This window comes from Myodes glareolus, chromosome 2, assembly GCF_982192425.1.
Source record: "Myodes glareolus chromosome 2, mMyoGla1.1, whole genome shotgun sequence".
Taxonomy (NCBI): Eukaryota; Metazoa; Chordata; class Mammalia; order Rodentia; family Cricetidae; genus Myodes; species Myodes glareolus.
The window spans coordinates 104,164,079-104,187,809 of record NC_142027.1 but is presented as its reverse complement, the minus strand read 5'-3'; the positions used below and the strand labels follow the sequence as shown (position 1 = coordinate 104,187,809).

Below are 23,731 nucleotides of genomic sequence, written 5' to 3'. Positions count from 1 at the left end.
CTGGCCCTGCCAGCCAGGGCTGTTGATTTGAAGAAAGGTGCCTGGGTATTTGGCAGAGGCAGCAGGGAGAGAACCAGTGGCTACTGGCTACTGGCTCTCCTGGCTATTCTACCTAACGTTGTTGCACTTTGGGGCTTTGGATATCTTTTTAAAATGGCAGAAGCTGCAGTGTTTTTTTTTTTTTTTTTTTTTTTTAATGAGAACACAGCTGGGGACAATTGGTGTCTCGATTGTATGGCAAAACCAGTGGAGAGTCCACCTGTGATATTTGCCATAACACCCACCACAGAAGCCTGTTGCTGCTCTCAACCCCCCTCGGAGAAGCTCTTGTGTGCACTGGGCAGTGGTGTGGAGCGATTGCGTGGGGAGGGGAGCTGTGAAATGTTGTCCTCTGGGCGCTGCAGGGCATTGCACCCTGGCTATCTATGTGGGATCAAACCGATAAAGGGTCTAGCAGGGCCTGCAGGGGTGGGAGTGCCCCCCCCCCAGGTCCCACCCCTAACTGAGAAACTATACTGGTGACTACGGTCAGAGCATATGTGTGGGGAAACCACACATTGCTGCCTCCACTGGCTTTGCTGGAAGGAACCTCAGCCAGTGAGGCAGTGCGGGATTAGAACCCACAATGCAAAGGATTTGATCAACAACGAAGAACTGGAGGAAATTTAATGCAAGAGAAAGACGGGCGCAGGAGGAGTCCTGTCTCCCAGGACCCACCCGCCTGGGATGCGTGCTTTGTGCTTCCCCCAGGGCCGGCAGCCACTCGGGCTGTTGGAGGCCTGCACTTCGCAGGTGGTCATCCTCTGTCCCTGTCCCGTGCATTTACATTCAACCGCTGCTCTGGCCTCGGAGGGGCTGCTGGGTTTGGGCCTCAGGCTCAGTGTTCTGTGCTTGCTCATCTCTGCTCACACCAGCAGGGCCTGACCTTCCACCACGGGGCTTCTGGTGACGTCGCTGCCAGGGGCTCAGGAGCCCCGTGTCTGCGTCCAGCGGCTCTGACCCGGAAGTCACAGCTGGTCCTCGTCCACCCAGATGGTCTTGCGCTGCTCCTCCACGATCTTGTCTTTGAGGACGCGCAGCAGCTCCTCCACGCTGCTCCACATCTCAGCCTCCACGGTGGCGTAGAGGCAGGGCAGCGCCTCCAGTTCCTTCTCTTTGAGCCTGCACACACGCAGGAACTCCTCCTCTGTCTCTGGTCTTGGCAGCAGCTTCCTGTGGGGCGGGGGAGGGGAGAGATGGTAAGGGAAGACATGGGGAGGCTGTGGGGCTGGATGCCCACAGTGTGAGACAGAGGCCTGGATTGTACTGTTGTCCTCCTGGGCGCTGAACCACACCAGCCAGATACCTCCCGAGTGCTGGAATTCTAGCCGTGGGTGTTCTTAACACTACTGAAGAGTTTGAGACCAGCTTGGGCTAACGTGAGTTCAAGGCTATGTGGTGAGAACGTGCTTCATTCCAGAATAAGGTCATCGTCTCAAATGGAAACTCTGCGACCATTAAACACAAACTTCACCCCCACCCATCCTCTTCAGTACCTGGCTCCCATCATTCTGCTTTCTGTTCCCATGAATCTGATACTTTAGGGACTTCCTATAGGTGGAACCGTATGGTGTCCGTCATCCGTGCCGATTTCACAGCATTCCAACACTGAATGTCACTATTGTGGCAGGTGTCAGAATATTCTCCTTTCTCAAGGTTGAATACTATTCGACCAGGATGACCTCAATCTTTCCGTCCTCCTGAATGGCTGGGATGACACACCTGCATCTGTCCACTTCCCTCCTTCTCAGTTACTTCATCTCAGGGACAGGAAGTTGACAGACCCTCTCCCGACTGCCACATTCATCCCAATGTGTCTTACACATCTGTCCCACTGTGCAGGATCAGAATTGCAGAACCCAGCATCCGGGATTTTGGGAGGGGATGGGTAGAGCGTAGTGTTGGCGGGGGTAGCCGTAGGGTCTGGGGTGTCCTTACCTGAACCGTTTGATGTTCTTCTCGCTCACCCGGATGAGCAGCACGATGGGGTACACCTTGCATTTGATCAGGTCGCGCACGCAGCCGATCCCGGCCTCTAGCAGGCAGTGTTTATTCTGCAAGTACGGTGACTGCTGTCAGCAGTGGTACCCACATGACCCACCCTCGTGGGAGCCACGCCAAGACTGGTGCCAACCTACACCTGGCTGTGAGGCTGAACTAGGGAACTTCATAAGTGAGTCTTAGTGAAGCTGGAGCCCCACACCTCTGGACACTGTACAATCCTGCTGAGCGCAGTGACATTGACTGTCTAGGTTCAGCCCAACCGGGGGGGGGAGGTCTTGCAATGGACACTTGCCCCCCAGTCTTCCAGAGTGCTCCTGGTAATGAGTAAAAGAACAGAAAAGGTCAGAAAGGGAGGCTGGCTGGAGGGTCTTCGCAGTTAGCTGCTTAACCAGGAGCTTGCTATCTGTGGAAAAGAATGCTTCCGACTTGGCTGAAGGTGTCATTTAAAGAAAGCATCAAGCCTTATATCCAAGACTCAAAGAGCATAACTACTAGCCTAGCCCAGTCTCCTAGCCCAGAGGCGGGAGACTGAGAAGTCTAGGTCAGCCAGGGCTACATGGTGAGACCTGTCTAAGAGACCATGCCAAACTAAAGAAAAAGAACACAGAAAGCTGGGCATGGGGGTGCGTGCCTGTAGTTCCAGCCCTTGGGAGGGTGAGTAGGAACATCATGAGTTTGAGGTCAGCTTGGACTACCTAGGAAGACTTATTGCAGAATTTAGAAAGAGAAGGAAAGGAAGGAAGAAAGGGAGAAAGAAAGAAAAGGAAACAATATAAAAAGCCAGGTGCGGTTGTCCACACCTGCAATCCTAGCACTTGGGAAGCAGAGGCAGGAGGCTTGTGCTTGGAGGGCAGCCTGGGCTACATAGCCAGTTCCAGACCAGCCTGGGCTACATAGGGGGAGGGTATCCAAAAAACAAGTGAACAAAGAGTGGAGAGATGGCTCGGCCGTTAATAGTACTGGCTGCTCGTGCAGAGGACCTGAGGTCAGATCCCAGCAACTAGTGACAGCTCATGACCACTTGGAAGTCTTGCTCTAATGGATGTGATGTTGTTCTCTTCTGACGTCTGTGGGCACTGCAGTCATGTGCACATACACACAAACACACATACACACACACACACATACACACACATAAACACATAGACACATAGACACACACACACACAATTAAAACAAAAAATACCCTAAAAACCCAGTCAAATAAAAGCCAGAACACACACACACACACACACACACACACACACACAAGTGTGGCAGTACATGATTGTAATCCTGTCCCTTAAGGGGTGGGGCGGGGGTAGGAGACTCTCTAGGTGGTTCTCAGGCCATCTGAGACACACAGTGAGGAAGACTAGAGGAGGAAGGGGAAGAGAAAGAGGAGAGAGGACAGGGAAGAGGAGGGAGAGGGACAAAAGAAGAGGGAGAGGGGGCAAAGGAAGGGGGAAGAATATAGTATCACCATGCTCTATGAAGTCTTCTCTGCACACACTGTGGGTCTGACACCCAGGCCTCAGATAGACACAGTCCAAGACCCCCACCCACCCCCCACTTTCTTCCCTTTACTATTTTCTCCCCTGACTCCTGCTAACCCTGGGGTGCCACTTTTCTAGTAGAATCCGTCTTGTCTGTGACCACACCCACTTTCTCATCCCTATCACCAGACCTCCCCAAAGAACCTTTCGTTTTTGAAACAGGATCTCAGGTAGCCCAGGATAACCTCTAATTTCCTATGTAACATGGCTCAGATGCTTTGTGCGTGTTTATGTGTGAATGTGGATGCAAGGCAAGAGGAGTCGATCATGGTGTCAATCCTCAGTGGCAGGCCTCCTTGTTTCTTTTGAAACAGGGTCTCTCTCTTAGCCTGGGGTCCATGGATTTGTTTAAGCCGACTAGTGCTGGTGAGCGAGCCTCAGGAATGTTCCTATCTTAGTCAGGGTGACCAAAGCAACTCAGGGAGGATAGGTTTTATTTGGCTTCTGCTTCCATATCATCGTTCATCATCAAAGGAAGTCAGGGCAGAAATCAAACAGGGCAGGAACCTGGAGGCAGGAGCTGGCGCAGTGGCCGTTGAGAGCTGCTGCTTACTGGCTTGGTCAACCTGCTTTCTTATAGAAACCAGACTCACCAGTCGAGGGAAGGATGGAACCAGCTACCATGGGCTGGGCCCTCCCTCACTGATAACTGAGAAAGTGCCCTACAGCTGGATCTAATGGAGGCATTTTCTCAACTGAGGTTCCCTCCTTTCAGATAACTCTAGCTTGTGCCAAGTTGATACAAAATTAGCCAGTGCACCTCCTGTCTCTCCCTCCCTAGTGTTGGGATTACAGTACATGCCACCTTGCTTGTATCTTCATGTGGGTTCTGAGGATCATTCTTGCATAGCTGCAATGAACCAACTCAGCCATCCCCTCAGTGGCTGGTGCCTGAGGAATGACACGCAAGACCGTCCTCTGATCTTGATACACGCATGTACACATAAACACATACACTTTTTCACACACGAACACACACATGCTGCTTTCTGATGCAGACTTAAAAAGAGACAACCAAACAACCCCTTTCAGACTGGCCAAAAACGTTGGCTCTGCCTTCATCTGTGCGTGTCAGGGACACACAGGGAAGGTGTATACGTGACCGCCCAGCTGTATGGCAAGCCAGGTTACTGGCTCCTGCTATCCCTAAGGATGCTGTCCCTTCCCCCGCCATAGCTCTCAAGTCTCAGAGCAAGGAAGAACTCCATGTTTTATAGCTGATCAGCATCATTTTGTCCCCTTAGGGTCACGCAGGGTCATCTCGTCTAGCTCCAGAGGAATCTGACTTGCATGCACACTGTGACATTTCTGGGTGGCTGCCTGTGACTTTTCTCTTTCGCATGGTTGAGAGGACATGATACCTGACACCCACCCTGTGCTGTTTGTTTGTTTATTTATTGTCAACTTACATTCACTAACCTGGGCAGAGGGCATTCCCTTAGTCGAGAAACTGCCTGCAAAGCAACTCGGTGGGTGTTTTCTTGATTAGTGATTGGTGTGGAAGGGCCCAGCCCACTGTGGGCAGGGCCAACCCTGGGAAGGTACTTTTGGGTTGTATAGGAAAGCAGGCTGAGTAAGCCATGAGGTGCAAGCCCATAAGTAATGTTTCTTCTTGACTTCTGCTTCACTTCCTGCTTTTCGGTTTTTGCCTGCAGTTCCTGAGTTAACTTCCTTCAGCGATGGAGTGTGATCTGAGAGTTGTAAGATGAAGCAGACCCTTTCCTTCCCAAGTTGCTTTTGTTTCATGGTCTTTATCATAGCAACAGAAAGCAAACTAGAACGTGCTTCTAGTGTCTCACTCTGGCACATGCTTCTCTCTCTCCCCTCCCCCTTGTCTTCCTCTTCCTCCCTCCTTCCTCCTTTTCATACACACAAACACACACACACACACACACACACACACACACACACACACACACACACCTTTAGCTGACATGAACCAACACCAGGCCATTGGCAGAAACAAAACAGCAGAGGGTTTCAATACACAAGCCCACATCAGAGACAGTATAGAGAGTGGAAGAAGAGAGATTTAGGGCCTGAGTAGAGAGAAAGGAAGGCCCTACCTGTGGCCACCCACCCTTGCCCACGTCCCAGCGCTTCACAGAGACGGTTGGGTGGGGTCTCAGCCTGGCTGGTACCCAGTGTCCCTCACCTTGGCTGCCACAGCCTCAATGTTGGCAGGGACAATGCATTCAAAGGTGTTGGGGTTCTTTTCCCGGGAGTAGATGATGGTTTCCGTCTTCTGCTTCCGGAGGAACTCATCTCTAGTGACAATATCTGCGGAGACGGGAGTTGGTGCCCAGGGTGGTAAGTGCTGTTTGTGGTAGGCCATCCCTTCCAGGCCCTACCTGTCTCCTTCTGGGTGCCACATAATTTGATATCCACCTGGTCCATTCGCACCATAGTAAAATGGAATCTCATCTTCTCTACTAGACGGGGAAGCTCCTTGAGGGACTAAGGCCATGCATGCTCTTTACACTGGACTATGCAGCAGGGAACAGTGGACACTCACACTCTGGCTTTTCAGCTGTGGGCGTTACTGGACAAAGTAGCTCAGGTGATGGGGTCATCATCAAGTACAGTTCAATCATGAAACTCACTTTCTCGTCTCTTCCTCCACTATCTGTCCATCTCTCATCAACCCACCCAGCCATCTGTCATCAACCCACTCATCCATTATCCAGTTATTCATCATCCACCCATCTGCTCACCCGTCCGTCCGTATATGGTATGTCACCCATCCATTCACCTATCTGTCTGTCTGTCCAACCTTTCACCATCCTCCTGTCCATCCATCCACTCATTCACCCATCTCCCAAGTGTCTACCATCCATCTACTTACTACCCATCCCTAACCACCCACCAACCTATCATCCACCCATCCATCATCTACGTTCCCGTCATTTACCATCCACCCATTTACCCATATCCCATGTATCTATTCCTCAGTCCCATCTATCATCCATCCACCATCCATCCATTTACCTACCTACTTACCAACCCCTTCACCCACCTACTCATCTATCTGCTCACCTATCCACCCACCCACCCTCTTACCTATCTATCTACCTTCTTACCCATCTCTCTACCCATCTATCTATCTATCTATCTATCTATCTATCTATCTATCTATCTATCTATCTATCTATCTATCTATCTATCTATCTATCTACCCATTCATTCATCTATCTATCTACCCACCACCCAGAGGATTTTGTTCATGGTCAAGCATTAGGATTAAAAATGTGTTAAAATACACCGCTGCACTCGAGGAGCCATGATCTAGATGGAGAGAAGTATGTAGGTTACATATCATTACCAAGTGGCTTAGTGGGTACAGTGATGGGCTGCCTTTTGTGAGAACACAGAGGGGAGGCAGGCCTCCTGGCATGGATGGAGAAGAGGAGGAGGAGCAATGGAAGAGAGGGGAGGGGAGAAGAAGGGGGAGAGGCTGAGTCACTCTAGCGATGGGCTCCAGAGGCCTGTGTCCCTCTGCCTGCTATCTGGCCGGGCTCACCTGACTTGCAGATGGTGAACTCCATGGCGCCCCCCGAGTTGAGCAGCTTCTGCACCAGTGTCTTGGCCAGCATGGTGGGCGTGAAGAGTACGGGCCGGCGGCGCTCACAGTGGAAGGCTCGCACTAGGCTGTAGGGGATCAGGGTGAGGTTCCGGCTGAGCTCATTCTCAGGGTCCAGCTCTGGTAGAGAACAGAAGCAGTGGGCTGTCAGAGTCCACCCTGTCCCACGGCACATTTAGGGTATGGAGGCCTTGGCCACCTGCGTGGCCCCATGGAGCCTGGAGGCCTCTGGTAATGGAGGAAGAGACATGGGTATCTTGGAACTATTCTGGATACTCAGGAAAGTCTCTGAGGGGGACTTGGGAGAGACACACAAGACACACAGGAACCTTGATGGCTTCTGAAGTACCACCTTTGTAGATCAAGGACATCTTTTTAGAATAGGGGTGTGGCTTATGACCAGGAGTAGAGTCGGTCCTGCAGTGACAACTTTTCTGATGGAAATGCTCACTCTCAGTGCCGAAACCTGCAGAGCTGAGGGCCTGGGGCTGGCTGGTTGGCACGTCAGTCTACCTCATCAGGGTAGCCAGGCCCAATGAGAGAGCTTGTCTCAAAAACAAGATGGGGGCCTGAAGGGACGGCTCAGCAGTTAAGAGCACTTGCTGCTCTTGCAGAGGACCAGAGTTCAGATTCCAGCACCCACCTCAGGTGACTCAGGCAACTCCAGTTCCAGAGGGTTGATCGCCCTCTTCTGGTCCCTGTGGGTACTGCCCTCAAGTGGAAAGAATGTGGGCACACAAACAAAAAACCAAAATAAAACAAAAATTGTAATCAAAACAACAACAACAACAACAACAACAAAACCACTAAAGTAGATGGTGACTTAAGAACACTACCCGAGAGCCTCGACGGCCACACGAGTGCGTCCGCAAGCCCCCCTCTGAGGTTACAGAGGCAGCACACAGTTGTTGGGGAGCTGTCTGCAAACTGGGCCGGGAGCTCCATGGATGCCACTTTTGCGAGTCATCACCCTTGCTGTGGGACCTTTCTGAAGATGCAGTGGCTAGAGTCATCCAGGCTCCTGTGACCAGCCCCTCAAAACTCCCTCGTTCACCGCAGTAGATTTGGCTGGACTTGCTCCTTTGGTTGGGGTTCCCTTTCTGCCTGGTGTGAATAGATGGGGACTCCCCTAGAACAGTCATACAATGTGATGGTTCAGGCAAACGGATGAGTGAATGCAGAGGGGTGGCAGAGAGGGCCAGGTGACAAGAGGGCAGGGACACAGGGCAAAGCCCTTGGGGTCTTTCATGGGAGGCACAGTCCTCTGTTCCCCTGAGTCCCAAGGCAAGGGGATCTGCTAAAGCCAGCTCCCGACATCTGGGGACCCATTTTCTAGAACCAGGGCTCTGTCCCTTTTCCTTTGTCACTAGCTTGCCCAGTGTGGGTACAAAGAGGTCTTCCTGATCATCTATACTCAGGTTCTGCCTCCCCGTCTCCAAGAGAACCCAGCCTGGATGGGAGGATGCAGGGAGGAGCTGGCCCACCATCATCTGGGGGCCGAGCACTGGATAGTTTTTTACCAGCTAGGGAAATGAGAAAGATTTAGTGGGAGAGACATCAGTAAGTAAATAGGTCTTGGCAAATGATTTCCATTAATGTAGGCATTTGGACTTCAAGGGACGATGACAGGTATCAGACAGGTCAGAGCTGGGTGACCACAGAGCAGGATATTACGCTGGGGAGTTGCAAGGGCCAGAAAGATGACAAATCTGACGGGATGGTAGGGGTGGGTGGGTCTTCTTAAGCATCCTTTTGTTTTATTTTGTTTGAGATAGGGTGTTGCGATGTAGCCCAAGCTGACCTTCAACCCATGGCAATGCTCCTGCCTCAGCTGACTAAATCCTGTCATTACAGATGCATGCTACTATGCCTTTCCCCTCCCCCTCTGTGTGTGTGTACATGCACTCGAGTACACAGGCCAGAAGTAGATATTAGGTGTCTCATTGGACGTCTTTCTCAATCAGTCTCTACCTTACGTTTTGAGACAGGGTCTCTCACTCAATCAGGATGACTCATCAATGGCCAGAATGGTTGGCCAATGAGCTCCAGCTCGCCTCCTGCCTCTGTCTCCCCTGTGCTGGGACTGTAAGCACAAACTATAATGATTCTGGGTTAGTACTTTACTGACAGGACCATCTCTTCAGCTCCCTCCTTCGCCTGTGCATCCTGCGGCTTAAACCCGTGTCAGGGACAGTTGTAGCTCCATGGAAGGGAGAAGTGTACACCGAGAGGCCAGCCCAGACGCTGCTGCACGCCCGCGCGGGGCCGTGGGGGAGGGGCCAGGAGGTCCTCACGCACCCTCATGTTTCTCTGTCAGGAGTTTGGTGGCATCCAGCGAGGACCGGGAGAGGCTTCCCAGGGGGCTCCCAGAGATGATCCTCACACGTTCGTTGCTGTTCATTCGTTTGTACTTGTTTTCTGACCGGCTGACAAACTGTGGAGAGAGAAGGAGGGCAGGGCGGGAGGGCGGGGCGGAATTCTCTTGGCTTCAAGTCTTGAGCCAGATTGAGCTGTGCCAGGCAGACAAAACCAGCCAGGCTTTTGTTCCAACCTCGACTCTACTCTGGGGGCCCAGAGCAGAACACCTCTGTTGTAAAGAGACCCTGGGACACTCCAGCTACCGTGGCTGAAGACACCTCTTGCCCCTACCAATCTAGCTGGTGAGGACCCTAGCTGGCAGCCCCTGGGGTCCGTACATGCTGGAACCCTCCAGCTCTCCACACTGTTCCCATGATCCTCTGGGTTCTAGAACCATGGCTTCCTCACACAGTTCATAGAAACTTTTCTGGCACAGAGGCCAGGCTCCCACAAAGCCCCCTGGGCACCTTTAAGTCTCTGCTGCTTTCTTCAGAAGAAGAGGCAGCAGCCTGCCCAGTGCCAGCATGCACCGGCCTCATGGTTTTTATTTTTATATATTTTCTGAGACAGGGTCTCATGTAGCCTAGGCTGGCCTCAAACTCACTATGTGACCTAGGAGGAGCTTGAACTTCGGGTCCTCCTGCCTCCACTTCCTGAGTGCTGGGATTACAAGCATGCACCACCATGTGGTGCTGGGGTTGGAACAGAGGGCTCCACACGCGGTAGGCAGGCCGTTTAACAACTGAGTCACACCCCTAGCTTAGCCTTGAGCCTTGGAATGAAACTCAGCTTGACCCGTGGGCCTAACGTCATCTTGGTAGATAGTCCTGCCTTCAGGAGGAAGGTCTCATGCTCTACAGGGTCCCTTCCCATCTGTCGGTCTCTGCCACATTCTTGTGTCCATCTGAGTTTTGGGGTCAAGGTGCTAGCTATTTCTTGCTGTGCTTGCTGCATCGGAGTCTAATTAATGCAGCGCCACACAGGAAACGATCTTCTGGGCTGCTCAGTCAGATTCTTTGCCCCTCTCACCTACTGATGCAGGAATGGCTAGGAAGCCCAAATCGGTACCTATGTGGACTCACACAGCAGGCTTATTGATAGTCCTTGAACTATCCACCCCCAAAATATTTTTTTCTTTCGAAATTAAGTACAAGGAGGATTTTTTTTTCTAGTCCCAAAGAGCTGAACTGTTTCCACAGATAGGTAAGATTCAAGGAACCTGCTGGGTTTCCCTTATCTCTCCTTGGCCTCTGGGATGCTTAGGGAAGTTTAACGCTCCTTCAGAGGAAGTAAACTGGCCTAAATATCTGGAGGGTTCGTTTCCCCTGCCCGATATAGCACGTCTGATTTTTCTGTCATATTTTAGCAGCTGAGTTGTTAAAGCTCTTTTGGCCCGAAGTTGCTTCAAATCTTTTATGAAAGTGAGACCGGCTTCCAGCAGGCGTGGAGTCTGTCTACAGACCTGTCACTGTGAGGATAAAATGGGACGGAAGAAACCAGGCACTGTGAGAAGCCATAAGAGGCGCAGGAGTACAAAGCCGTGTTATTTCCACACTGGCATCTCTTCTTGGTAGGCAGAGGGTGGGGCCCTGGCAAACTGCACTAGACAAGTCAGCAGGCTTCCTCTCACCAGCCTTACCTGAAGAAGCTGACCAAAGAAGAAACTCGCTCTGGAGAGGCGGGGGCTGACCCGGGGGTCGCTGGTTGAAAGCGTCTCTTCGGGCTGAAGGGTGTTCTGAAATGAGTTTGTCAATCAGCCGGGGTTCAGCAAGGGGCTCCCGAGTGTGAGCCTGCTGTAGAGAGAGGCACACCCGTCCCCAAGTCCCCTCCGGCCTGAGTGTCAAGGTGCAAACATCAGAGACCTACAGCTGGGCAGCAGCAGAGGCTGGTATCTGAGACTGGCATAGATTTGGGTGAGATGTATTTGAATCCCCTAAGTTCCAGCAGGGGAGGTGCTCATAGGAGTTCTCCCTTCCCAAAGAACCAAATGCCTTGCAGTGCATCTTCCTGATGATATGGTGACACGGCCAGCTCCTACTTCTTACATGCAGGGAGGAAGAGAGAAGTTGTAAGCCCCCCTTGTCCCCACCACCCATCTTTACTTACCCGGAGGCTGCGCAGAGTGTGGTGAGCGCTGTCTGCCTCCTCCCGGCTGCCCCTGTGAACCAGTCGTTGGAGCTTCACCAGAAGAAGCTGTTGAGCCCTGGGGAGCAACATGGGAGCAACCTCAGGGTTAGAGCTGGGACCCTGCAGACAGGAGGAACTGGGTCCCAGGAGTTGCTGTGCAACACCGGACCCTCTGGGTTTGGGACACAGCATCTTGCAGACCAGCTGCGGGGTCATGACCTTGTACCTGGATTTCTCCACTGACCATCTGACTGGCCAAGACCCACTTGTCTGTGACTGGCCAAGCAGCAGCAAGGGCCCAGAAGAGCAAGGGTCATTGTGTGGAACCCAGGATGATTAAAAAGAAATGGCGAAGGAACTGGGAAATAACTCAGAGACAGAACATTTGTTCAGCATGTCCCAGGGCTCTGGGGTTCATTCCCTCCCCCTAGTCCTGAACCGCAGGTAGAAAAAAAAGACCAGATGGAAATGTCATCCCAGTTGTCCTAGGCAGGGAAGGGCTGTGGACAGGAGGACTGCAAGTTCAACTCTAGGCTGAATAACTCAATCAGACTATTGAATTTTTCTTTTAAAAGTAAAGTAGGTTGGGAAATGAAGCTTCAGTGGTAGAGCCCCTGCTTATAACCCCCCAGTGAGGGGTTGGGGTGTGGCTCAGTGGTAGAGCCCCTGCCTAGAACCCCCCAGTGAGGGGCTGGGGTGTGGCTCAGTGGTAGAGCACCTGCCTGGAATCCTCCAATGAGGGGCTGGGGTGTGACTCAGTGATAGAGCACCTGCCTAAAATCCCCCAGTGAGGGACTGAGGTATGGATCCAGGTAGAGGGCTTCACAGCATGCCTGGTGGTCACTGGACAGAAAGAGGGTGCTAGGAGACTCTGTGAGGACACATGCCATCCTTACTATAAGGGTAAGGATGCCTTCCACAGAAGGAGAGGCCAGTAACTTCCAGTTCCCCAGGTTGAGAGGGTTTCTGGGTCTGGGGTGGTCTCAGAGCCCACCCCTCCAGTCCCTGCTCACCGGCTGTAGCTGGGGATGGTGCCCATGTCCAGGTCTTGGTCTGTGAAGGGGTCGACTCGTGCACATAGCCACTCGTGCCTGTCCTGGTACATGGTATCCAGGACATGCACCACATCGTCACATTTCAGAGACATGGAGCAGGCATCCAGCTGGCTGGAGATGTTCAGGTTCAGGCGGATGTAGAACGAGTCTCCTGATGTGATTACCCCGTCCTCCATCTCCTTCAGCAGCTTCCGGTATCCTGAGGGGGACACAATCCAAACACTTAAGCACCCTGGAGATGACCTCATCTGCGTGCCTGTCTTTCTCCTGTGACTGGGCAGCCACGCTGTCTGTGGGGTTCCCTTGTCGACGGGCAGCCATGACGTCTGTGGGGCTCCTTTTTCATTTGGGTTTCCAGGGAGCTTGGAGCTAAAGCTTGTGCCGAGTCACAGCGTTGAACTTACTAACATTTGCATTGTGGTCTCCATGCCTTCTCCACCATTACAAGGAGCTTGCCAACTGGTACTTAACAAGCAATAGGCTAGACACATCCTTCAATTCAATGAATTTTCTCAAATGCATACATGTGGATAGCGCCTACCCTGAACCCTCTGCTGGTATGCTCTCTCAGGCTAGCTTTTTCCTGGTTGTGCTTGCCCTAGCCAGCAGCTGTACCTCAGGTTGCAGAAATGGAAGCAAGTACCACAAGCTCCTTTGTATCTGGCTGCAACTGTGCAACATTATGCTTGCAAGACACAGTACTGTGGCCCATGTTACTTTTCATTGCTCTGTAGTACTCCATGCTGCTGTGAGTCAGTCAAATATGTTATTTTTGGTGAACACGTGTACTCGTTTTTCTTGGATATGGATACAGAAGTCGATTCGCCAGGTCATTGTGAAGCTGTGTGGAATCTCTTGTAGCTACTGCCAAATGCATTTCTAGGTTAATAAGACTACGCCCGTGCCAGTAAGGCCAAATATTACTGGTCTTTTGAGTAAAATTTTGCAAATAACTTTGGAGGCATTGGGAGGTTACAACGTGAATCTGATAAATGCTGCAAGCTGTCAGTGAACGCCTATGGTATACGTCTATAATTTATCCCCAAAGTAACCCCAGTGACAGAGGGGTGTGAGTCAAAGGGGGAGTTGTAACAAGCAGGCTCCTAGTAGGTCATCCATAGCCAAAGGGCATTCCGGGCAGCTGGATTGGCATGGAGAATCAGAGATTCTATATTGGGTCTTTTAGGGGTGCCCTAGTTTAGCCCAACTCTGGCTCAGACCCCTTTTGTACCCCATAGCATCCTTGAGTCTGAGCTCTGCTCTGGGACTAGGGGCCTCTCTCAGAAATCCAGCCTGGAGGGCAATGCCGTTGTCCACCTCTAGGGGGCGCAACTCACTTTGTAGCCCTGTGACCCAGGGGTCAAGATGTTCCCTAGAGATTTATTTATTTCATTTTTTTGTGCAGGGCTGGAAAACCTAGCCTCAGGAGATGGTAGGAGCATGTCCCATGAGCAGGGGTGACTGGCTGGGCTCCACAGTGCTATCCTCTGCACCAGAGTACTGCTGGGAAGGGGCAGGAGGGCAGCTTGGAGAAGCGGGCTGGGCTATTTATGCTCCGCTCAAATATTCATGATTACTGTGGTTAAAAATAAGACCCAGCTGCAGAGGCAATCACGCAGGAAAACCCAGAGGTGAGAATGAGAATCCAAGTCATCACCCAGCAGAAGGGCTGCAGGGGGCTGGGGTTGGGGAGGATGGAGAGTGGGGGAGTGAAGGGGGGGCTGGGCCAGGCAGGGCTGTCTGTCAGGGGCCCGGATGTGCTTCTGCAGCCCTGCTTGGCCCAGAGTCTCACAGATGTCACCCGTGCAGGGGAGGAGCGAGCCAGTCTGCTGGAGCTATGTCCTCTGAGTTTCCCTTGGAGGTTTGCGGACTTGTTCAGGGTGACACAGAGCATTGTCATTCCTACCCAAGGATATTAGAACTGATTTCCTCTTGGGGTGGGGTGTGACTCATTCCTCACCGGGCATAGATAAGCAAGGGGGAAGCTCATGGTACACACTCTCGTGTAGACCAGGTCTAATTCAGGCTTTACCTTCATTGTTGACCTTGTAGTGCAGGGTGATGGGGCCACTGCACCTCTGGATGGTCCAACGGGCCTCTTCCTTTGTGCAAGCATCCAGTGGAACACTCTGCCTTTCACCTCGAATGCAGCCTTCCAGCTACAGGGCAAAACCAAGCTGTTTATTTTCTTAGGCTCTGCAGATGGGCAACGTGGCAAATCTATGGCTGCGACCCACGGGAGTATCCTTCTCCAGACACAGGGGCATCTCATGCAGCGAGGTGAGGGAGGCATGTGTCGCTAGGTGTGCATGCATGTGCACATGTGTACACATGGAAGAGAAGGGCCTGGGAACACCCCACAGTTTCCCCCCTCTATCTCTCACCAGCAGTAGTTGGTGGCCCTCACGCAGTCCAGCCCTCTCGGCCAGCGAGCCCGGCTTGACGGAGTGAATGAAGCTCCCACGTGCATTGCCGCCCAGCAGGGTGAGCTGGGTGATGAGTCCATCACCATTCAGGGTCGTGTGTTGCACCAAGGGGCCAGGGCCACGCACATGGCCCCCAGATGTAACCGATGGCCGGAAGGGCCTGAGTTGGGAAAGAAAATAGACTCAGAAAGACTGAACCTAGGACGTGTTAGCAGGCTGCTGGGGGTATGGCTGCATGTGTCCCGGAGGCTTGGGAGGTTCTAAGGGACTAATGACTGCAGCCACCTTCCTGGCCTCAGGAAGTAGGAATGACGACCTGCTTCTTCTTCTGTGTATCTAGGTTTCTTATCCGGGACAGTCAAGGAACAGACGGAGTGGTTCTCTCTGTGTGCCCAGGCCCCACTTTGAGATAGATCTCATGTGGTACAGGCTAGCTTCCAACTCACTAGGTAGCTGAGAATAACCTTGAACTTCTCATCCTCCTGCCTCACCTCCTGAGTGCTGGGATTACAGGTGTGTGACACTTTGCCTGATGTATGTGGTGCTAGGGATGGAGTTCAGGATTCATGCATGCAGGGTGAGCACCCTCCCAAGTGAGCTACATCTCTATTCTGAGTGACTGAGACCCTGAGTCTTGGAGCACACAGATTGTCTCCTCTGTACAGAACTAAGAAGATGAGGACTTTGGTCCCATCCTTGAGCTCCCATTTGGTCACTCCCATCCCTGGTACCTTTATCCTGTCTCTGTTTCCTTATGTGTGTGTGTGTGTATGTGTATGTGTGTGTGTGTGTGTATGTGTGTGTGTGTGTGAGTGCATGTGTGTGAGTGCATGAGTGTGTGAGTGTGTATGTGTGTGTGAGAGAGTGTATGTGTGTGAGTGAGTGTGTATATCTGTGTGTGTGAGTGCATGAGTGTGTGAGTGAGTGTATGTGTGTGAGTGCGTGTGTATATTTGTGTGTGAGAGTGCATGTGTGTGAGTGCATGAGTGTGTGAGTGTGTGTATGTGTGTATGTGTGTGAGAGAGTGTATGTGTGTGTGAGTGAGTGTGTGTATGTGAGTGAGTGTATGTGTGTATGTGAGTGCATGTGTATATTTGTGTGTGTGAATGCATGTGTGTGTGAGTGCATGTGTATGTGTGTACATGCACACGGAGGTCAGAGGTTGAGCTCAGGCATTGTTCCTCAATCCTCCTTGTTTTTTGGTAGTCATTCATTGGATCTGCAGTTTGCAGACTACAAGCATGTACCACCACACCCAGCTTTTTATGTGGGTGGGTTCAGGTCCTCACGCTTGTGTGACAAGACCTATACTCACTGAGCTGAGCCCCTAGCCATTCCCATACCTTTCTAAAGAGAACTTCCGGAACATGAGGTTGACCTGCTCCAGGTCGTAGGCATCCAGTCCCTCTGACTGGTGTGAGGAGGAGGAGGAGTGGATGGAAGGGGGTCCGAAGGAGTAGCGTTCATGATTGTCATCTGCAGAGGAGGGGGGGAACTGTCAAGACTTAGGCACATTAGAGGGAGCACCTAGGGTCATCCCTTCCACCCACCCCCTGACACTGAGTGGGCAGCGTCTCCTAGAGCTGAACAGTAGCATAGCTCTGTAGACTGGAAGCTGGGGAGAGTCAGCTCCCTCCAGAGGCAGAGCACAGGGTTGTAGCATGTAGCCCAGGCTGTGCTCAACTTGCCACCCCCCTGCCTCCATCTTTCAAGTGCTCGAATTACAGGAACCAGAATCCTGCAGCTCTGACTCCACCCTGCATGTCTCCTGCCATGAGGAAGGATGGTAAAGTTCAAAATAGACAACCCCCTGCCTTTCTTCTTATGGAGCCTCACCAGATATGTAGGGAGGTAGAAGGCCAGAAGAGGACATCTGGTGCCCTCCCCTACCATTTTCTGCCTTTTTTTTCAGGGTCTCTCCCTGAACCTGGGGTGTATGCCTTTTCAGCTTGGCAGGAGGATAGCCAGGCCCTGTGCTCTTCTTGTCTCTGTACCCTTCAGAGTTAGGGTCAGAGGCATTTTCAGGGACACCCCACTTGCTGTGAGGATGCTGGGGTCTAGGCGCCAGTCCTCACGATTGTGGAGCAAGAACTCTTAGCCATTAAGCCACCTCTTCAGCTCCCAGCTCTATCTTGGAAATGAGCTCTGGGGTTCTCACTTTGGAGTCACCCCCGCCCCCCCTAGTCTCACCACCCTCCACCGACTCTCAGACTCTGTGTCCATAGGAGCCTGGGGTCCCTATCCTTTTCTCCCACCTCATCTGGACTGTAAATTCCAAGGGGAGTTGCTGGCTGGAACAGAGTCACCAGGGTGAGGGACACACTGGTCCTGCTTGGGGCTGATAACAAAGGCCAATTCTGCACAAGGAATTTTTCCCGACACCCGCAACATGCTTTGGACGCCTGCCCAGGATTCACTTCCCGGCTTCCCTGTTCTAAACCTCTCTTGATTCTTTTCATTACCCAGCCTCCATTAGGTGCTAACCCCTCTTTAACACTTGATAGCTTGCGATGGTCCCCAATTATGGAGGATCGCTAATCTTACCATTTTGTCTGCTGGTGGCCTCTGTTAGCCAGGGGCACGGATGGGGACTGGGGAGGAAGTGGAATGTGTGTGTAGGTGCTGGCAGGGTACATCTGCAGGATTCTGAGGCATAGGAGCCTAATCCAAGAGCAGGACAGGGCTCTGGGGACACGTGAGACACAGGGGAACTATCTCCAGGCTCTCTACCCTCTCAGTGATCCAGCCAGGCAGATGCCTTGGGTTCATGGTATTAACACCATGGTCTCTGCAGGCAGGGATGCTGGGCCTGGGACTGAACTGGGATCCCTGGCTGAGAGGCAGAGCCATTTAGCCATACATGTGCTCTGTATCTCTGGGATTCAGGTCCTTGCTTCTGAGTCTCCATACAGCCTATGTACAGCTGAGAGAATGTCAGTGTCCCCAACATGGTCTAGTTGAGGATCATCCCCTAAGTTCAATCCTGGCTGCCACCTCCAGTTTCATGTAGCTCAGGCTGGCCTCTAGTTCTCTAAGTAGCTGAGGATGATTCTGAACTCAAAATATACTTGCATCTATTACCAAGTGTTAGGATCACAGGAGTGTGCCATCAAATCCAGTTTTTATGGTGCTGGGGGGAACCCAGGACTTTGTGCATGCCAGGAAAACACTACACCAACTGAACCACACCCCAGCCCCTCACTGGGGACTCTAGGCAGGTGCTCTACCACTGAGTCACACCCCAGCCCTCACTGGGGGATTCTAGGCAGGGGCTCTACCACTGAGCCACACCCCAGTCCCTCACTGCTCACTGGGGGTTTCTAGGCAGGTGCTCTACCACTGAGCCACACCCCAGCCCCTCACTGAGGATTCTAGGTAGGGGCTCTACCACTGAGACACACCCCAGCCCCTCACTGGGGATTCTAGGTAGGGGCTCTACCACTGGGCCACACCCCAGCCCCTCACTGGGGGACTGTAGGAAATCACACATTTCGAGATCTAGAATTATTACTATTTTAAAACCCATGGTTTTTCTTTTTTCTTCAGCTGAGTGGCTGGTTCTGCCTGTAAATCTCAGAGCCACTTTGGTCTCTGGCTGGAGCCTATGAGCAGATCTTCTCCCATGCCCTCTTCTGAGTCCTTCTCTGGATAGACCCTGCCCTCCCAGGTCACCGTGGCCCCTCTGGGCCTGGCAGATACACACCATCAAGGTCCAAGGCGTCGAACCCGCAACTGTCATTGTCTTCTTCTACTGTGCTGCAAGACACAAGCCGTGGACAAGGATGCTGTTGTGAGCATGTGCTTCAGGTGAACATGGTGGAAGGAGCTTCTGGAATGTTCTGGCTTCCCATCAGGCCTTGCTTCCAAGAGGTCAGTAGAGGAGGGAAGGGAAGGATGAGGAGGATGGGATGAAGGGGGACTAAATCATCAGGGAAGGAGGTCCTGGGGGCCTGTCTTGATCATGTCTCACAACAGCCGAGGAGGACACAAGGCAAGCAGGTGAGCGGGGGCTGGGTGAAGCCAGATGTGGTGGCACTTGCCAGCAATCGCAGTGGTCAGGAGGCAGAAGCAAGGGAATTGACTGTGAGAGGCCAGCCTGGGGTACCGACTTCCCAGAGGCTCAAGCAACCTCTGTTTGTTATTTACACCACGTTTGCCACTCAGGCCTGCTGGGGTGGCTCCGAGGCAGCAGAGAGCCCTCTAGGAAAGGGTGGGTAGAATGAACCCTAGGCTGGCCAAGGTGGTTGTAGGTGTACAAGACATTTCAGTAACTACCCTGAAAACTGGTCCAAGATGTCCAGAAGGGTGCAGCTACTAGGGGAACTGGGCAGGTATTCTATTTTTGTGTGTGTGCTTCTTTTTTTTTTAATTATTTTTTTTAAAAGAAAACAAACTATCATTTTCCATTTTACATGCCAATCTCAGTTTCCACTCCCTTCCCCCCGCCCCCCGGCCCTCCACCTCCCCCTTCACCCATCCATATTTCTCCGAGGAAGGACCAAGGCCCTCTCCACTATATCTAGGCTGAGCAAAGTATTCGTTTAAAGAGAATGGGTTGCAGAAAGCCAGTACAAATCATGGTGCGACTGCCAGTGACCCCGCACTCTGCCCCAGTCATACAACTGTCACCCACATTCAGAAGGCCTAGCTTGGTCCTATGCTGATTCCTTCCCTGTCTGTGAGCAGGTATTCTTACAGAGGAGCGTGAGCTGGTGTTACAGATGAGCGTGTGCTGGTGTTACAGATGAGTGTGAGCTGGTGTTACAGATTAGTGTGTGTGGTGTTACAGATGAGTGTGTGTGGTGTTACAGATGAGTGTGAGCTGGTGTTACAGATGAGTGTGAGCTGGTGTTACAGATGGGTGTGAGCTGGTGTTACAGATGAGTGTGTGTGGTGTTACAGATGAGTGTGAGCTGGAGTTTAGAGCTTTCTTGGGAAGGTGATGACTAAGATAACAAAATTCAGGCCCCAGCAGGACCAGGGTGTGAATCCAGTTCTCCCAGGAGCCACCAGCATCTGGCTGTGATGTGATGTGTGTGTGTGTGTGTGTGTGTGTGTGTGCACGTGCACACGTGCACAGGTGATATATATATATATATATTTGTGTGTATGTGGAGGTCAGAGGACATTCTCAGGTGTCTTTAAAAGCAGAGTCTGTCTCTGACCTGGAACTCACATTAGGCCAGCAGTTCTCAACCTGTGGGGTGCGACCTCTTGGAGGGGTCAAATGACCCTTTCACAGGAGCTGCATACCAGCCATTTACGCTATGTAAAAACATTATCAGATATTTATGATTTATAACAGTAGCAAAACTACAGTCATGAAGTAGCAACGAAAATAATGTTATGGTTGGGGGTCACCACAAATAAGGAGCTGTATTAAAGGGCTGCAGCATTAGGAAGGTTGAGAGCACTGGATTAGGTGATGCTGGCTGGCCAGCAAGCCCAGGTTTCTACCACGCTTGTTATTAATTTTACTTTAAGATTTTTTTAAAATCTTTATTTGATGTATATTAGTGCTTTGCCTCCATGTCTGCATGTGCCTGGAGGTGGTCAGATCCCTTGGAACTGGAGTTACAGATAACTGTGAACTGCCACGTGGATTCTGGGAACCGAACCCAGGCCCTCTGCACGAGCAGTCAGTGCTCTTAATCAGGGAACCACCTCTCCAGTCCCCACTTTAAAGTTCAAAAATGACATTAATTAATTGTGAGCTTGTACATGCGAGTGTGCACATGTGTGCCCACATGGAGGTTACAGGGACAAAACTCAAGATTATCAGGATTGGCAGCAAGCACCCTTAACCCACTGAGCCATTTTGCTGGCCTCACACCTGCATTGTGAATGCGGGTTGTGGGAGACCCGGATACAGGCCTTTGTGCTGGCAAAGCAACTTTTTTTTTATTGCGTTATCACCCTAGCCTGGCACCTGACTTTGAGTGGAGTGTAACGGACACACCTGGCTGCTGTATAAGTCTGAGAAATCCATGTTTTTCAGGAGGTAGAGGAGGTCCTTGTGTAGCTCCCACTCTTTGGGTGAAAAAAAAACAAAACAAAAAACAAATCAAAACTAAGGTCTGAGGTCTCAGGAACTTGGAACACAATTCCAGGGCAGTGGAGGGACAAAGGATGTAGGTTCGGCTGTATTTTAGCAAAAAAGGGTGGTTCCCCATCTCCAAGCCTCAACTACTCCAATGGGGTAGTTGGTGTAGTGGACAGTGGGCCCATTTCTCCCCTTTCCTTCTGTGTTGTTGAGAGGCCTAAGGAGTCCATACGAACTTGGGGTTCGGAGACAGGGCCAGCCAGCCAGCCGAGGCTTGCACCTGCCACTCACCTGCGGTGCGGCGTGTCTTCCTTGCAGCGTCTGACTATGGAGTCATTTCCCGGGGGCTCTGCGGTGATTGACATGATACTGCTGCGGCTCCGGTGGGGCTGCTGTGAACGCGGTACAGCTGTGTTACCGGATATTTATCCGCAGTGCCTCCACGGGCATAAATATTATATACGCGGGAACTAAATTTAACTTGGGGATGTTCCCACTCCGGCTTGGGCAGCACAGGCTGAGCAAGCTGGTCCCCAGCATGACCTTGGCTGGAGGAGGCTGAGCTCAGCCCTGGGGCAGTCAGCGGAGCTTGGAGCACAGCTGCTTCCACAGCTGTTGGCTGCGAGAAGCAGACGGGGACTGACCGAGCTGGGAGGCCTCGTGACCCTGTATGGGCAGGGCTCTGTGGCCCCCACCTGCACCTATCTGGCCGGCTGTGCTTTGGCCAGAGTGGACGTGAAGAGGGGTGTTTGGTGGGGGGCAAATACCTGGGGTTTTGGCACCGGGGCCAGGCCGATACCAGACTGTTGTAAATCCATTACCAAATTTCTACCTCCCTCAGGGTCTGATTGAGAAGCTGAGCTGACATTTCTCCCAGGGCACCCCTCGGGCTTAGAATTTCTAATCTGGTGTCTTCTGCGGGGACAAATAGATAGCTGGATGTAATTGAAGGCTGGGATCCTGCCTAGCTCTGTCCAGAAGTGGGGGTGTTCCCTCTGTTGCTGCTCCAGCAGCCCCCTACCCTGCCTGTTGCCTCCCAGGATAGTGGCCTGGATTGCCTGGGGCTGTGAAGTTGCAGAATTTTGGGCATCTTTTGCCACCGCCCCTTAGGAGGCCTGTCTCCTCCTCCCATCAAGTGTTAAGCTGGGAAGGGAGCCGGCAGGATGGTGTGAATACATTGCTGAGCTGGGGAAAGAGAAACTTCTTTAAATAAACATCAGCGAGGCCCCAGGCTCAGCCTGGGGACTCAGATGGTGTGCAAGAGGAGTGAGAACCAGGGCCAGCTCACCATCTTGGAGAAAGAGCTGGTGACAGGCAGCGAGCGGGAGGAACTGGGGCTGCCGTCTGCGAAGTCCTCTTCGTGCCCCTTGACTGTCCTCATCAGAGCCACAGGAAGCAGGGATAGAAGAAAAGGGAGAGGAAGGGAAGTTAAAGACTGTAGCTGGGGTTCTGGGGGTGGTGGTGGTACCCCCCACATGTGTGGGTGGGGACAGAGCAAATCAGGAGCTTGCTCTGTCCTCTATGGTGTCCCCTGGAGCAACAACAGTGAAACCACGGCTGGCGGCATTTTGTTTTTTCAAATCAGGATAACATATCCTGTCCCGAGTCAGGCTGGCCAAGGGGGGCTCCAGTCAAGACTAAACCATGTCACCTGTCTCTGAGGTCTCACAGAGGGTTCCCCCTCCAGGAAGAAGCATTGGGGAGACAGGAAAACTCTTGTCCAGTTTCCCTATCATCAAAACGGCTCTCACCGTTCCCTGCTCAACAGAGTGAGCTGATGGCAGAGCATAGCAAGAGGGGAAACTTGTCACCAGAGCAAAGCCCTCTTTGTTGCCCCTTGTTCTCCAGGAGCTGCTTGGCATTTGTGTGGCCATCTTCCCCAACTTTCGTGGGACATAGATTCCTCCACCTGCACCCTGAGGTGCCTAGACCTGTACGTGTGCACAGCCACGTAGACACAGGTACTCTTTCTGTCCCTGTGCCCCTCACCCTAGGTGGCCTGTCAGGCCTGATGAGCAGTGGTGAGACACTCCTACTAATCCGTTAGACATTTCCTCTTCTTTTTTTGGGGGGGGGGCTATTTTATCTGTAATCCACAGACCCCAGGACCTTTGCACATCACAACTGGATAAAGACTGAGACACCTAGTGTTGCTACAAGGAGAATTTAGGTCGGCACTTTTCTCTCCTTCCCTCTCCTAAGTCACTAAGGTAGAATGAAGCTGAGGTGGTCAGGATGGAACTCTGGACCGTGAGGTGGCTCTCTTTGTCTGAGGTCTCACTCTTAGCATTCTTTCTTGCACCCCACACTTTCTGGGTTCACCCTACTCTCTCTGCTCCTCCCTTTGCACAGCCCTTATTCATGAAATTCTCCCATTTCCAGGCTCCAATTAAATTGATGTCCCAAATTTCTTTCAACTCCTGGGGTGACACTTGACACTTTCTACCTCCTCCCTGTGACCCTGTTCTGGGTATATGGGTTGTAGGGCACATCCAGCTCCCTGTGACCCTGTTCTGGGTATATGGGCTCTAGGGCACTTTCTGAAACCCTCCAGCTCCTTGTGA

At 52.0% G+C, this 23,731-nt stretch overlaps 1 protein-coding gene across 6 annotated transcripts in view; it reads right to left on the bottom strand.

Annotated features, from left to right (window-relative positions):
- Nucleotides 1–652: 652 nt before the first annotated feature.
- Nucleotides 653–23,731, bottom strand: part of Card11 (caspase recruitment domain family member 11) — a 127,157-nt gene continuing 104,078 nt past the window's right edge. For all 6 annotated transcript variants that reach the window (XM_087903327.1, XM_087903323.1, XM_087903326.1 and 3 more), the window contains 14 exons: nt 22,456–22,538; nt 21,459–21,559; nt 18,828–18,880; nt 16,468–16,600; nt 15,083–15,284; nt 14,731–14,857; nt 12,657–12,897; nt 11,623–11,719; nt 11,156–11,251; nt 9,457–9,592; nt 7,099–7,278; nt 5,734–5,858; nt 1,978–2,093; nt 653–1,212 (listed from right to left, as the gene is read on the bottom strand). In XM_087903327.1, the coding sequence (XP_087759453.1) occupies nt 1,008–1,212; nt 1,978–2,093; nt 5,734–5,858; nt 7,099–7,278; nt 9,457–9,592; nt 11,156–11,251; nt 11,623–11,719; nt 12,657–12,897; nt 14,731–14,857; nt 15,083–15,284; nt 16,468–16,600; nt 18,828–18,880; nt 21,459–21,559; nt 22,456–22,538 (1,895 nt within the window). In that variant the 3' untranslated portion in view covers nt 653–1,007. The remainder of the gene's footprint in view (nt 1,213–1,977; nt 2,094–5,733; nt 5,859–7,098; nt 7,279–9,456; nt 9,593–11,155; nt 11,252–11,622; nt 11,720–12,656; nt 12,898–14,730; nt 14,858–15,082; nt 15,285–16,467; nt 16,601–18,827; nt 18,881–21,458; nt 21,560–22,455; nt 22,539–23,731) is intronic.